The following is a 15,009-nucleotide window of genomic DNA, read 5'->3' as shown; positions in this document are numbered from 1 at the left end:
CTGGGCTGTAAGAATGACAGCATGGGTTGTTCTAGCCCTGCTTCTGTTTAAGCACCTGTTCTCCAGGGACATGCTAACAATTAATGAGGGAAGCTATAAAGCTTGCTACAGAGAAATTGTGCCTAGCTAAGTGGAAAAGAGTTTGCCTCTAGTGTCAGAGGAAATCACGACCCCCACCTTAGTGCCTGTGTCATTCATTCTGCAGATACCTATCAGAACAGTGTAGGTGGGCTGGGGGGGGGGGTAGATTGAGCTTCAGTCAAGATACTTTTATCAATTTCAGCTTTCATACATATTGGCCCTGTTTTGGTCTCATTACTTCCTGAAGGTGGCTTTGTATTTGACCACCTAGAAAAGTTGTTACCTGACTGTGATAATTTTGTTTTGGAGAAGCTGGCCAAGGCCCTTCCTTATCATCCCTCAAATTTCAGACTTGGTAGATAGCTGACTGATTTGCAGAAAGTCTTTCTTGGCCTTGCTTGAGGATAGTTGTTCTATGAACAAACATTTCCTTCTTACTTGAAATGGTCAGAGTAGTTACTTTAAATCAGCGTATAATTGGTTGTTCCTCTTTCTAGCTCCACAGAAGTAAAAAGGATGTTTAATTCCTTGGATGTGCATAGAAAACTGAGACTAGTATCTAGATATGAGCAAAAAGTAAGAAACCTGGGTCAGTTTTTGTGCCTTTTGCAGCTAAAATATAAGGGAAGCCAACTTCTGCAGAAATTCTATCTAAATGACTGGCCCATTGCATATCATTCTGCTATTCTGTCCATAGCAGAAGTCACAAGGGGCATGCTAAGTCCCATACTACAAGGAGAATCAAACCAGAAGTAGATGAAAATCAGATAGCAACTGAATGTTCAAAAAAGAATAGTAGTAGAAGGATCAGATAAGAATGAAAGAAACGTGGAAAAGGCATAAATATTATGGCAAGTATAGAGATCTACTTGAACAACCTTGTGTTGATCAGGATTTGATGCAGGAGTGGTAAAGGAGAGGTGAATTGAAACCAAAAGATGAAAGGTCCATGGTGGCTCAGAACAGCGGATTATATAATGGTTTTACAAAGTGGGAGTAACAGACAGATGCAGGTTCTGTAAAAAGAACTGGAAACAGGTGCACATCTTGTCACTGGGTGTGATACACTCATGACAGAGAGCCTGTGTACTAAATGGCACAGTAATGTAGCAAGACTGTTGCATTGCGGTTGTGCAAACAGTACAGTTTTGAAGTAACTGCTGAACATTGGAAACTTGAACAACAAAGCATTGTAGAGAATGATGTTTATATCTCATAGGATCACCCATTACCAACAGTTCAAAAAATAGGTGCGAGAAAACCAGATATAGTTGTCCATGGAGGGACAAAACACAAACAAACAAAAGCAGCATTGATCATTGAAGATGTTCTTCGTGTTTCACTGTTGCAGTCATTACATTTGGGTAATCTGCTGGCAGGTTGCCCTCAGTCGGCCTGATTAACAAAGTCTTGGGTCCTGCGTCGGTTGCTGTCCCTTCTTCCATGACGTCAGGTCGTCAGGGGTATAAAACATGCAACCGACGCCATTACATCAGTCTTTCTTGATGCACGGTGCCCGAAGCAGAAGCAGTTCGCAAGTGCCGGTCGGCCAACTCCTGAAATTTTTGTTTTCAAGTTTCAGATCCGAAGTCTTCAACTAAAATGCTAAGTACCCCGTTGGGAAAACTTTTTCTTGCTCCTTACCGATGTTAGTAAAAGTTAATAATTGTATTACGTGTGGGAAGCAAATACCTCATAAGGATTTTCATTTGTACTGCATTCCTTGCCTAGGCCCTGACCACGACGTACCTTGCTGTTGGTTTTGTGCTTTATTTAATCAACGCACTTTCCATCGTCGGTACATTTTTGCTTCTAAATATTTTGACTCGCGCTTTAATTATCCAGAAATGACATCTGTTAGCAATCTGATTACTGGAATACCTAAAAAACTCAAAGAAAAAGACAGAGACAGGCCGTTGAGGTCCAAAACCGACGCTTCTCCTAAGCCAGTCGCCAGTTCGTCGGTACTCAGTGAGGCGCTTTCGCAGCCCATTATACCCGCTATTTCTGATTAGCAGGCCTCTACTGAGACCCATTCAGAGTCCGGTATGCTGCGAGATGCCTCAATTATGGAACTTGCAGATGTCTACATTGGGTGGGTCCGTAGCCGCTGTGCAGGCACCGGCTTCTGAGAGTGTATTCAGGCCTACAGATTTGCATATTAAACCAACGCCATCTTCAATATTAAGGCCAAATTTTCGAACTATGTCTAAAAAATCGATGCCTAGGCCACATGTGCAGGCCCCTATGCCTAAAAAACAAATGATCAAAATGGCTGAAGATTTAATTGCTCTAATCAGAGGTAGCCAACCCCCCCCCCCCCTTCTAAGAGGCCTAGGTAAGACATTGACTATGAATCTTCTGAACAGGATTCTATTTCTTCTGACTCTTCTAATGAACATGAATTATCTATATCTACTTATGAGGACTCTGATGCAGAGGATTCCATTCCTTCTGCTTCTCCCCCTGAGGATTTTTCTTTTGCAGAAACTTTACATACCTTAAGGGAACATTTCCACTGGGAAAGTCAGGATTTTTCTGAATCTAAAAAGAGGCTTAGGGATTTTCTTCTTCTTCTTCCTCAGCATAGGCCTTTGGCTATGCCTCCTGTTCTAGACATTGTTGATGTGTTTTCAGAATCTAGTATGGCTCCTGATTCACTGCCTCCGGCTCCTTGTAAGCCAGACAGATACTACAGGGCACCTGACTCCCACAAATTCTTTTTCAAAAATCCGGTTGCTGATCCTGAAACCATTTCTCAGGGCCCCAAGGGCATTAAGGCTTCTACTGCTAAAAATCCTACCCCTTCTGATAGAGATTCCAGGGCGCTGGATAGATGGGGTAAGAAGGTCTACACTTCTACAACCTTGGCAATCAGGGCTTTAAACTGTCAATTTCATATGCTAAAATATCAACAGCATGTCATGGGACTGCTTAAACAGAAAATTATGTTGATTTCTGACTGTGTGGAAAATAAAGATTTACATGATCTATTGCATTCAGCTGAACAAGTTGGAAAACGTACTTTGCAATGTGGTTTTGATTCTTTGGAGGCCTCTTGCAGGGCTGCTGTAACTGGGTCTGTGCTAAGAAGGCATGCTTGGCTCAAAGAGCATTCTCTGCCCGATCATGTTAAAGCAAAATTGTTGTATGCTCCTTTACAACAGGGCTGTCTTTTTGGTAATAAGGCTGAAGAAGTTCTAAAAAAGATGGAAGATAAAGCTAAATCTATGCAAACTGTGAATGATTTCTTACAAGTGCAACCTCCAAGATTTAGTAGGCACTGGCCTACTAAGAACTGGTCCTTTCCAGTTCCTTCGAGAGCCACTCAAGTCAAATCCAGACATTCCAAAGGCACCAGGTTTCAGTCCCAAGGGACTTTCAGAACAAAACAATGGGTTGCCTCCTCTTCCAAATCTGGAAACAACAAGACACCTCCCTATGGTAAGCGGTCTCAATGACCTCCCTCTACACTTACCAAGCACTTACATTTTAGCCGCCCCTTTAGGGGGAAAACTGGCTCTACATGCAGAAAGCTGGCAACTTATAACCCAGGACAAATGGGTTTTAAATATAGTATCCCAGGGATACAGATTTCATTTCCACATGTTGCCAACTCCAAACGGATGGCCAGAACTGCCCCCAAATCAGTGGGCAGAGGCCCAGAAGCAAGTAATTTCCATCATGAGCATGGGGGCTATTCAGCTAGTATCAGTAGAGGAAAAGGAAAAAGGTTTCTATTCAAGACTTTTCCTGGTACCCAGGAAAGACAAATCATGGCATCCAAGTCTGGACTTATCTACTCTAAACACCTTTTTGGACATTCCAAAATTCAAGATGCTGACTCTTCGCCAGTTACTTCCTATGCTAGGCAAAGATGCCTGGGTGGCAACTCTAGACTTAAAATAGGCTTACCTGCATATCCCAATCGGGAAATCTTGCAGAAGATACCTCCACTTCATAGCAGGCTACTTGCATTACTAGTTCTCTGCATTGCCCTTTGACTTATCTACTGCGCCCAGGGTCTGTACAAAATGTCTGGCTCCAGTAATTGCATTTTGCAGGCAAAGAAATATTCAAATATATCCATACCTAGATGAATGTGTAATTCTGGCAGAAAACAAGGATATTCTTCTAAAACATCTGGCGTTTGTAAAAATGGTTCTAACTTGTCTAGGGTACACTATAAATGAAAAGAAATCACAACTGGTACCCTCTCAGAAAATTACATTCCTGGGTGCAAGCTTGAATACAACTGCCCAAATGTCTTTCCTTACGCCAGAAAAGCAAATTCATTTGATGACTTACTTCAAACAGGTGGCCACAAAAACCCTGCTTTCTGCAAGGCAAATACTGCAAGCCGTGGGGTTCATGGCCTCCTGCATTCTTCTAATTCCATATGCAAGAATGCATATGAGGAAACTTCAGTGGTATTTAAAAAGTCTATGGAATCAACATTGTCACAGCCTGGAAACTTCCTATCATACCTTGCCTGCGCCTAGAGTTCCTATGGTGGGCAGAGGCCTCCCACCAGAACAAGGGACTGCCATTCACACCACCCCCTGCCGCCCAAACCCTAACTACAGATGCATCAGACTATGCATGGGGTGCTCATCTGGTGGGGAAGTGCATTCAGGGAAAATGGAGCCCAAATCAAATGCACCTTCATATAAATCAAAAAGAAATGCTAGCTGTACAGAATGCATTGGCAGCCTTCAAGGACTCCCTTCATCCAGAACAATTACTGATAAAGACAGACATCACCACGGTTATGTGGTACATAAACAAGCAGGGGGGTACACACTCCTACGCCCCTCTGCAGACTAGCCATGGCATTGTGGAACACGGCCTTGAGCTATGAAGTACAACTACAAGCTCAATTCCTGCCAGGAAAGCTGAATACTCTGACAGATGAACTAAGCAGAAATCTCATGGAACCACACGAATGGAAAGTGGAACCACGGATTTTCAACATGTTGACATGCAAATGGGGGAGCCCAGACATAGATCTTTTTGCCTCACCCCAGAACTATCAGTTGGACAAATTTTGCACAAGAACTCCTCACAAAAAAGCCTGGAAAGTGGATGCTCTGTCCTTCAGCTGGAAAAACCTATCAGTCTGTGCCTTTCCCCCTCTGCTCTCCAAAGTTCTACTAAAAGTCAAACAGGACAAACCAAAAATGATTTTGATTGCTCCAGACTGGCCTCGCCAACACTGGTAATCACTCCTGCGCAGTGTGTCACACATTTCACCATGGCAGCTGCCTCAGACACCTTCCTTACTGTCTCAGCAGAACAACCAAACTCTGCACCCTCAACTCCAAACTTTGAATCTTGCATCATGGCTAATTACCTAAATTCACCCGTAGCATCCTTCAGCAAACCTGTGATGGATGTCATTTTGGAGGCGAGAAGACCAAAGTACTAGAAAATCTTATGCTGACAAATGGAAAAGATTATGTGCCTTTAATCACTCTCAAGGGATAAGCATAGCAGTGCCCAACATTCCTCAGATTTTACAATACTTAACTGAGATGCTTCACAAGGGCCTGTCCTTTTCTTCCATAAAAATACATGCCTCAGCCATTTCAGCTCATTACAACACAGAACCTCCCCTCTTCTCTCATCCTCTGCTAAAGCAGTATCTCATAGGGGCCAAAAGCTTAAGACCACCCAGGAGAGCTCCAACCCCTGCCCGGGACCTTAATTTTTTATTGGAGAAACTCGCTTTCCCTTCTTTCGAGCCAGTTGCTACTGCAGACTTAAATTTTTTCTCCTGGAAAGTAGCTTCTCTTTTAGCAGTCACTTCAGCTAGAAGGATTTCCGAATTACAGGCTCTTATGGCAGTGGAGCCTTTCATAATTTTTCATGTGGACAGGGGATCTCTCAGGACCAATCCATCCTTCATGCCTAAGGAGGTATCCAGTGTGACTCTTAATCAGACCATTAATTTGACATCTTTCTTTCCCAATCCACAGAACAAGGGAGAGCGGATTCTGCATTCATTGGATGTACACAGACAACTTAGATTTTACTTTAACAGGACTAAATCTCAAATAAAATCGGAACAACTACTGGTAGCATTTGATGCAGAGGCAAAGGGAAAGGCTATTTCTAAGCAAACCATTTCCAAATGGATAAGCCATTGCATTTGTTTCTGCTATAAGCACCATGGAAAAACTATCCCCCAGGGGATCAGATCCCATTCCACCATGAGCTGCATCTACTTCAACAGCCTTTCTCAGAGGTGTTCCTACCAGAGATATTCTAGAAGCTGCTACCTGGAGCTCAGTTCATACTTTCACCAAACATTACCATTTACCACTTTTCTCTAAATCCAGAGCTGGTTTTGCCACTGCTGTCTTGTAGGGCCTTATAGCTGGTCGTAATGCTGTATAATTTCCTCCTCCCAACCATAGCTTTGGGAATCTACCCAAATGTAATGACTGCAACAGTGAAACACGAGGAACAGTACAGTTGTGTACACTTACCATAAATGTAGATGTTTGAGTGTATTCACTGTTGCAGTCCTGGTTACCCTCCCTCCAGCCCCTATTTTTCTCTAGCTATACCTCTACTTTCTTTTACTATGCTTAAAAGCCCTTTTGGTGTATTTGCTTTTGGTTGGAGGTATATTTTTGTGTTTTAAATTTTATTTGCTCCCCATTTGGGGTCACCTGACATCTGGGTCAAGAAAAACTGTTGTAATGGCATCGGCTGCATGTTTTATACCCCTGATGACCTGACGTCATGGAAGAAGGGACAGCAACCGATGCAGGACCCTATACTTTGTTAATCAGGCTATCTGAGGGCAACCTGCCAGCAGATTACCCAAATGTAATGACTGCAACAGTGAATACACTCGAACATCTACATTTATGGTAAGTGTCCACAACTGTACTTTGCTCCACCCATAGTTTTATGTACAGAGATACAGTATCATAAAATAACCAGGATTTGCAGGCAGAAGCAAGGGCAGTGTGGAAGATAGATACCCAGACAGTTCCTATAGCAGTAGGAGCAGCAGGACTTAAAAAAAAAAAAAGAGTTTGCAGTTGTACTTGTATATGCTGCAGATACATGTAACTCCATATGAATTACAGGAGAACTCAATTCTGGGCACATTGCAGGTGCTGTGAAGAGCACTTTTGGCTAAGGTCAAAGACTGAAACAATACTAACCTCATGAACTTTAATCATACTCTAATTTTGGGGTCCGTTCCTGTGATGGTTTAAAAGACCACATCTGCGCTTGTTTCCCATCTTTCCTGTAACTAACCTACTGGGTAGCACTATAAAGCTTTAAACTGATACAAGCCTTCTAGCTTACGTGAGAGACTTTTGAGTGATTAAGTATCAGTTTTCTGTACTTTCTTGCTGTACTTAATTGTTTTCCGCCTAAATGCAGATTTTCTAGCGGTTATTGTGATTTAAAAGCTTGTTTTTTTCACATATTTACTTATTGACTGCCTGCACTTTTAAAAAGTTTTTTGTGTAAATAATTTATTTAACTGTTGTAGGCTACACACTAAAGTGCAATAGCCTTTTCTGATCGTTTGTAGTCGTTTAAAGCTGTTTTAAGTGTATTTTTTTTATTGTTTTTGCTTTATCTTTTCAAAAAAAACAAAAAAAATGTCCTTGTTTTCCACCTTTCTAAGCTGGTATAGTCCAGTTTTCAGGCTAGTGCTGAATTCAGGGCTGTGATACTAATTTCTGAGTTGCCCATACCTTACTTGGATAGAAGGAAGTTTCTCTGTTCACCTGTGAGAGAGCAGGAGCTTTGAGCAACCTATCTGTCCATGGAGGAGTGGTTCCAGCCCAGAAGTTAGTAGTTTATTGGCCATTTTGGGCTAATTTCTATCTTTCATTTCCCTACTATAAAAACCACGTTTGTATGGTTTTGCGCACTGGGCAGTGCCAGTTAGCTACGATTAAATTATTCCTGGCTCCACTAAGTCTCCTCTTCATTTTTTCCCTTGAAACTAGTCTAACTCTCAACCTAAGCACTCAAAAAGCATCTTACAGCCCAGCACTTGCTCAGACCTAATAGCAAGCACTAATATACCCTGACACCGATTGCCCAGCAGGGCAAGGCTCTTTGTTCACCCCTCATCAACCAAGCGACTAAGCAGCTCACCCTACTATTCAGGCATGACCAATGGCAACTTCAGGTGCACTCTCCAGTCCAGCTGGTGAATCTGGGTATCCTGAAGCAATGTTACAAGTGCCTCATGTACACAGACAACCCTCTCCTCCTACCACAAAACACTAACCTATGCGAGAGGTGCAATTATACAGCCAAACTGGAAGCTAAGCTGTCTCCACCAAAGACTGGAACACAGACGGTCAAGAGGAGAAGGTTAACACTTGCACCACAACTCCAGCCGTACACAGACCTACTAAAACAACACTGGCAAAAAATACACAAAATCATACTCTGCTCTAAATAACAACCTGCAAAACCATCAGAGATCTCCAAAGCAGACACCCAAAGAACCTGCACTTCCTGTCACAAACCAGACAACACATAAAACACAAAATCAGTGTGCCGCACAATCACAGCCCTTAAGGCGCAATAACATACCTAACACACTAGTAATAGGTGACTCTATAGTCAGGCACACTGACATCCATCTCACTAGGCTGGACAAGCAGAAGGTTACTGTTAGCTGCTTGTCGGGAACCAGAATCTGCCACCTAACACAAGCACTCAGGTCACTCCAGAACAAGTACAAATATGACTGTCATTGTTCATGTTGGTGTGAATGACCTGAGACATACCTCCCTGGACTACATGAAAAAAGACATGGAAGAGCTCTCTTATCATGTAGCCCAGGCTGGTATGACCCTGACCCTGAGTAGCATCCTACCCTTGCCAAGAATGATACCTCAGTATAAAGAGAAAATTCAATTTCAACAATTGGCTAAGCTTCTGGTGTCATTCAAAGGGGATCCTGTGTCTGTCAGCCTGGGACGACATGCTCGACAAGTCATGTTGCTTCACAAGAGACGGCTTGCACTTGTCAGCCCTAGGCTTTTGAATACTGGCCAAGGCTCTTGCTGCCCCCATAGTGCCTTTTTTAGGCAAGGCTTAAAAGTCAAACCCACCTCCATAAACAGCACAATTAACAATGAGGGTTATGCTACTCAGCACCAGGAGTTTAAATCTCAAAATGCACGTGCTGGAAGCACTCCTCAGTATGGAGAACATTGACATCTGTACAGTAACTGAAACCTGGTTCAAGGCTGCAGGAAGCACCCCAGCGCTACCGGGCTACAACTCATACCACACGTTTCGGCCACAGAACACAGACCGAAACACACAAGGGAGGGGGTGTATCCATATTCATCAAGGATACCTACACCTCCAGGTTAGTGGTGCAGCATGATACCTCTGAGGTTATCCATGTGCAACTAACATCGGGCAAATCTGCAGTGCAAATTGTGGCCTGCTACAGATCACCCTCCATGACCCAGGACCACCACTCCACCTTTCTGAAGACACTGGAAAACATGAAGGTCGTACCAAACACCCTGATATTGGGCGATTTCAATTACCCTACCATTCACTGGGAAAACTACTAGAGTACAAATTCCCAGGCCCAGCGCTTCCTGGAATTCATCAACAAACCCCCTGGATCAGCTGGTAAACTCCCCTACCAGAGGTGAAAGCATAATGGACCTGGTCATCACCAACATGGGTGACAGGTGTTCCACACCGGAGGTCAACCCGTCACTGGTTAGATCAGACCATAAACTAATCACTCTGGATGTCCACACCCCACCACCACCACCCCCAACTGAGGAAACCACAGTAAAAAACTTTTCTGTAGCAAACTTCACCTTACTTAAGACAGAGGTGGTAAATTTCACAACCCCCACGCTAAAGGATAACACTGCCCAAGATGCAGAAACCTTTACAAATGCACTCTATGAGCACCTACAAGGATGCATGGATCGTGCCATCCCTAGCAAAACCAAGACTCCCTCCTCTAAGAGAAGGAAACCAGTTTGGTGGACCCCTGCAATAAAGAAGGCTATACAATAGAAGGAGGAAACTAGTTCAGGAAAAAGGCAAATCCCAAGAAGGAAAGACATCCCTGATCAGTATCCGTAAGAAACTGAGGCCCCTCATGAAATTATCCAAGGCTAACTTCAAAAGAAAAATAGCCAAGGATTCAAAAGATAACCGCAAAGCCTTCTTTAGCTATGTTAAGAATCTAAGTGGCAACTCGCAGATATGCACTGAACTAGTGCAAAATAGCACAAAATATATTGAACCTACAGATATTGCCAACATCCTTGCAGATTCAGTGCAAACGTCACCCCCCTCTCACCTCTAAAAGGGCCCACAACAATACCGGAAAAGTGTAGTGTCCCAAAAATCACAGACGCGCAGGTGAAAGCCCTTTCAAAAGCCAAAAACACAGCGTCAGTGGGACCAGATGGTGTCCCCGGCTGCGTCTTGCACGAACTACAGAACGAACTAACCCCCCACCTAAACACACTGTTAATCCTCAGCCTCTCCACAGGCTACGTGCCTATAGAATGGCACACAGCAGTGGTTATTCCTCTCCACAAAGGAGGGGCCACAGCTGACCCTGGTAACTATCGCCCTATAAGCCTGGTCTGCAAGGCTATGGAGCGCATCATCATGGAACTCATTAACAAAGACATTGGGTACCTCCAAACACTTGACCCGACCCAGTTCGGTTTTAAGGGCAGATCATGCCTACTAAACCTGGTTGACTTCTTCGAGACAGTCACCAAGGCCATAGACGAGGGAAAGGTGGTTCACACAGCCTACCTTGACCTCGCCAAGGCTATTGACATCATTTCCCACTCTGGTATTACAGAAAAACTCACCAGCCTGAACATAAACCCCTACGTCACGAGATGGTTTGCCAACTGGCTGACAGAACTCACACAGTAAGAATAGCGGGTTCCAGGTCCGAGACTAAACCAATCACAAGTGGTCCTGCAAGGCTCAGTCCTGGGACCCCTACTGTTCGGCATATACTTCTCAGAAGTACAGGCAAACACAGGAGGACTATGGCTAACCAAGTTCGCCAATGACTGCAAACTGGGACCCATAATTGACTCTACGGCTGACACGGACATCCTCCAAAAGGGCCTTACTGAGACGGTCACCCGGTGACAAAGTCATGCCCTCAAGCTAAATGCCAAAAAATGCATAGTCATCCCATTTGGGAAAACAAAACACCCACGAATTACCACATAGGTGGCAGCCCCCTTAATACAGAAGAGGTAATAAGAGATCTGGGGACCCAGGTAGGTAGTAATCTCTCCTTTGACAATCATATTGCCAAAGTAGTTAGGAAATCCTTCTATGTGGCCCATCTAATTACTAAAGGGGTTTGTATCTAGAAATAAAGAGGTTATAGTGCCCCTCTACTCGTCACTCATTAGACCCATCATAGAGTTCAATGCCCCATTTGGGATGTACCTCACAAGACGCTTCCAACAGCTGGAACGACCACAAAAGTACCTCACCAAGAGGATTACTGGTCTCAAACATATGTCCTATGGAGCCCGACTGAAAAAACTCCAGCTGTACTCAGTGGCATGTCGCTTACTCAGAGGTGATCTCTGCCTGACTTACAAAGCCATGTCCAACTCACAATTGATGGACATGCTCCATCTAAAGAAATCCAAGTCACTGCGAGCCACGTGCTCTAGTGAGCTAAACCTCGCCGCAACAATAAATAGAACATGCTGGAGGGATAGATTCCTGTCACAGAGACTCCCCATGCTTTGGAACAAAATTCCAAATTACATCAGGCAGTGCCCCTCACTAACACTCTTCAAGAGAAACCTTGACGAGTGGATGGGTAACAGAAAATACACCCCTGGGATCACTTCATTGGCTCTGCTTGACAGAGGATCAGTTAATTAATCAATGGGGCGGCGAAAGCCGGCACACTCTGGCTAGGCTTATAAATGCTCTCGGGCAGATAGCCTAGTATCTACCCATGAACCTATGGTATTAGAACCCCAAAAGACTTGGAGAAATGAAACAAGAAGTAATGCTGCTACTTGATCATTTCTAAGGGTGGATACCATACCATCCTGCAGGCAGCCACTTTCTCTCGTGTACACATTTTTTCCAACCACTGCAAAGTGGGTATCACCTCCAGGAGAAACAGGGCAGAGATTTGCTATTGGCTTCCTGCAGTATCTTTCAGGAAATCGACTGCCATTTAAGACAATAGTTCTGAGAATTGCCCCAAGGGTTATGACTACTTCAGCAGTGATCTGTTATGGTGAACATACTACTTCTGTGGAAGAAACTTGCCTTAGTAGTAGATGTCCAAGTGGTATCAGTATTACAGTCCCACTTCCCACCCACTTTCCTCTCTTTGAGCTTTCTAGGGCTGTAGTGGGTCCCCATTTCTCCCATCATTATCCACATCTGCTTCAGTTGTAAGGCCTCTTCTTTTCAGAGGTCTGGGTAGTTGGGGGAGACAGCATTCAGAGATCCTTGTTGGTCCTGTGGTTCATGGTAAGACTGCTGAGACAAGAGTTAGGCCCAGAAATCAGAAAATGAGCATCAGCCGTTCGCTTCATGGGCCAGAGAGAGAACCGTTTGGTAAGGACAGAAATCACTTTTATATGGAGAAGATGCTGATGTCTTATGGGTGCGAATGCCTGTCTCGCTGGTAGGTGGAAGGGCACAATAATGTGGAAGTCAGTCTGGATTTCATGACTTCTCTGACTGAAGTTCCAAGGGTTATGGTTACTGCAGCAGTGATCGCGTTCAAACTTCTGTTTATAGTAAGTTCCTTACCATTGTACTTCCTGTGTATGGCATTATAAGTACCATTGTGTAGAAAGCTTGATGCACATTACATTGGTTTCTGCATGTCACAACTTAAAATTGAAAAAACAATTGCCAAACATAAACCAATTGCAAAAGGAAAACTAATGCTTTCCTTTTCTGATTGATCACCTAAAAAAAACTAACAGTACATGTAGATGTAATTTTTCTGAAGAGTAGTACTGTTAGTGAAAGGGTTTTCAGTAAGGTAATGTGCTGTGCTGAGGTTGGGGCAGCGGCAGGGTTAGTGTTAGCACACATGAGTAAAGATATGGAGAAGGGGCTTTTTTCTCATTGAAAGGGAGAGGAATTAGGTCCTTGTTTGTTGTAAGGTTACTTATGAAATGAGGTTTTGAGACTAAGCTACAAATGATCTGTTTAGTAGCCTACTGTAAGCCTATAAATTGTAAATGGTTGAGAGGCTGAATGTAGCTGTCAGCCTTTTAAAATGAAGGGTTCCTTTGTAAATCATCTATTAGCACTAAGAGCATACCTGTTGCCATTATGAGGTATTGAGCAAGAACAGTAGATTTTCATCATTACGCTGTTGAAGCACTAGACTTCCCTTCCGCAGGTGATACAGCACTTAAGCTCTGCCTTCATGATCATTATTTTATTTTGATATAACACTTCTGATAGGTGCAGCAGCTTTGCATCCCAGTCTTTAGCTTTGCTGTTGGCACATCATGTGAGTGGGTAGTCATTTAGTGAAGAAAAACCCAGTAATCTGTCTTAAAGTGCTTGTCAGTGTTGTACATAGAAATACTTACTGTGTACATCCACAGTCTCAAAATCCACTGTTGTGTCGAGAGCCTCATGTAGGTGTAGTTTTTTTTATTAGAGACTTCATTTCCCTTAAATAGCTGATTTATTTCCTTTTCATATCTAAATCCAATAGCAGTTAATGCAGAGGATTAAGGCTATGAGCTGTTAATGAGTTGTTTCCTGTAGTCTGTGGTTGATTGCCACAGCTTCCATTTGCCTACTGTAGTACTCTGAGCAAGTCACTTAACCAGACAGTGCTCCAGGGAAGTTGGGAAATTGGGATGTACTCCTTGATAGTCCTCTGCCTGTGAAACTGTGAGCATATATGTTCTCTTAATAAACAGTATATTATCCAAAAACACATTTTCAAAGCAAGTTGTTTAGGGTGTTGAGATAAAAGCTATTAAACACAAAGACATCTGAGCCATTGCTTTTATTTTTCAGGACTGTGTGCAGAAGAGATTCACGTTTGTGGTGAGGCTGCAGCTGTGAACTTTGTTACTGAACTCATGTATACAACTGGAGAAGAGGTGGAGGTGTGTGCCTTTTCCAAGTTTTACTATAGTCATTGCAGTTTCAGTATTGTGTCCAAGGCCAGATATTTGAATGGTATACTTTTTTACTAAAATTATGCATCTCTTTGACTAAGCAGCTGTTAACAGCTTTGTCTTTATGTTCTTGTCAATGGTTTGTTTGGAAAGGATAAAAATATGCAGTATTGACTGTAGTCTACTCCACAGAAGTAAACATTTCGCAATGTTTTTGCAAGGGCTGTTTAGCTGTTACATGTGTTAAAAAAGCTTAACTGTCAAGCATGGTCCAAGAATTGTGTGTGCTTACTGTGTGAATGGCAGCATGCTGCTTAAAATGGGCATTTTTGGGGGTTATGCACTCATACATTGAGCTGTATGTGCTTTGTTTCAACCCCCCTCCCCAGTGGTACACGATTCTTTAAATAAACCATGCCTCCTGTTTCTATTGCAGTAGTTTAGACTGACCCATAGAATCCCTCTATCTAACCACAACCCCCTTTTGCTTCATTTTTACACATCGTGCCAGGGGTGTCACAGCAGCAGTGATATCATCTAGAGCCAATGTTCCTACCACCGGGTAGCTAGATCTGCCCTTGGAATCACTCCTTGCAGTTTTGAAACATTCTTTGCAGAGCAGTATGAACCAAGGCCCAGGGTTCAGTCCTTATATCTCATTACTCTTTGTAGAGTTTGCATTATATTACTATCCAACACCTGCTTCACCATAGTCATTAGCAGCTCCTCCTAGGGATCACAGTATTCTGGTTTCAAATGCCTTAGCAATGCCAAAAGC

General features: G+C 43.3%; 1 protein-coding gene across 1 annotated transcript in view; it reads left to right on the top strand.

Moving 5' to 3' along the window:
* SUPV3L1 (Suv3 like RNA helicase) overlaps positions 1-15,009 on the top strand; it is a 1,221,766-nt gene that overhangs the window by 608,103 nt on the left and 598,654 nt on the right. Inside the window, 1 exon segment of the mRNA XM_044056280.1 lies at positions 14,128-14,219. Within this exon segment, the coding sequence (XP_043912215.1) occupies positions 14,128-14,219 (92 nt within the window).

Source organism: Protopterus annectens, chromosome 14.part0 (assembly GCF_019279795.1).
Source record: "Protopterus annectens isolate FY-2018-M chromosome 14.part0, PAN1.0, whole genome shotgun sequence".
Lineage (NCBI taxonomy): Eukaryota > Metazoa > Chordata > Ceratodontiformes > Protopteridae > Protopterus > Protopterus annectens.
This window is presented reverse-complemented; position numbering and strand designations above follow the sequence as displayed.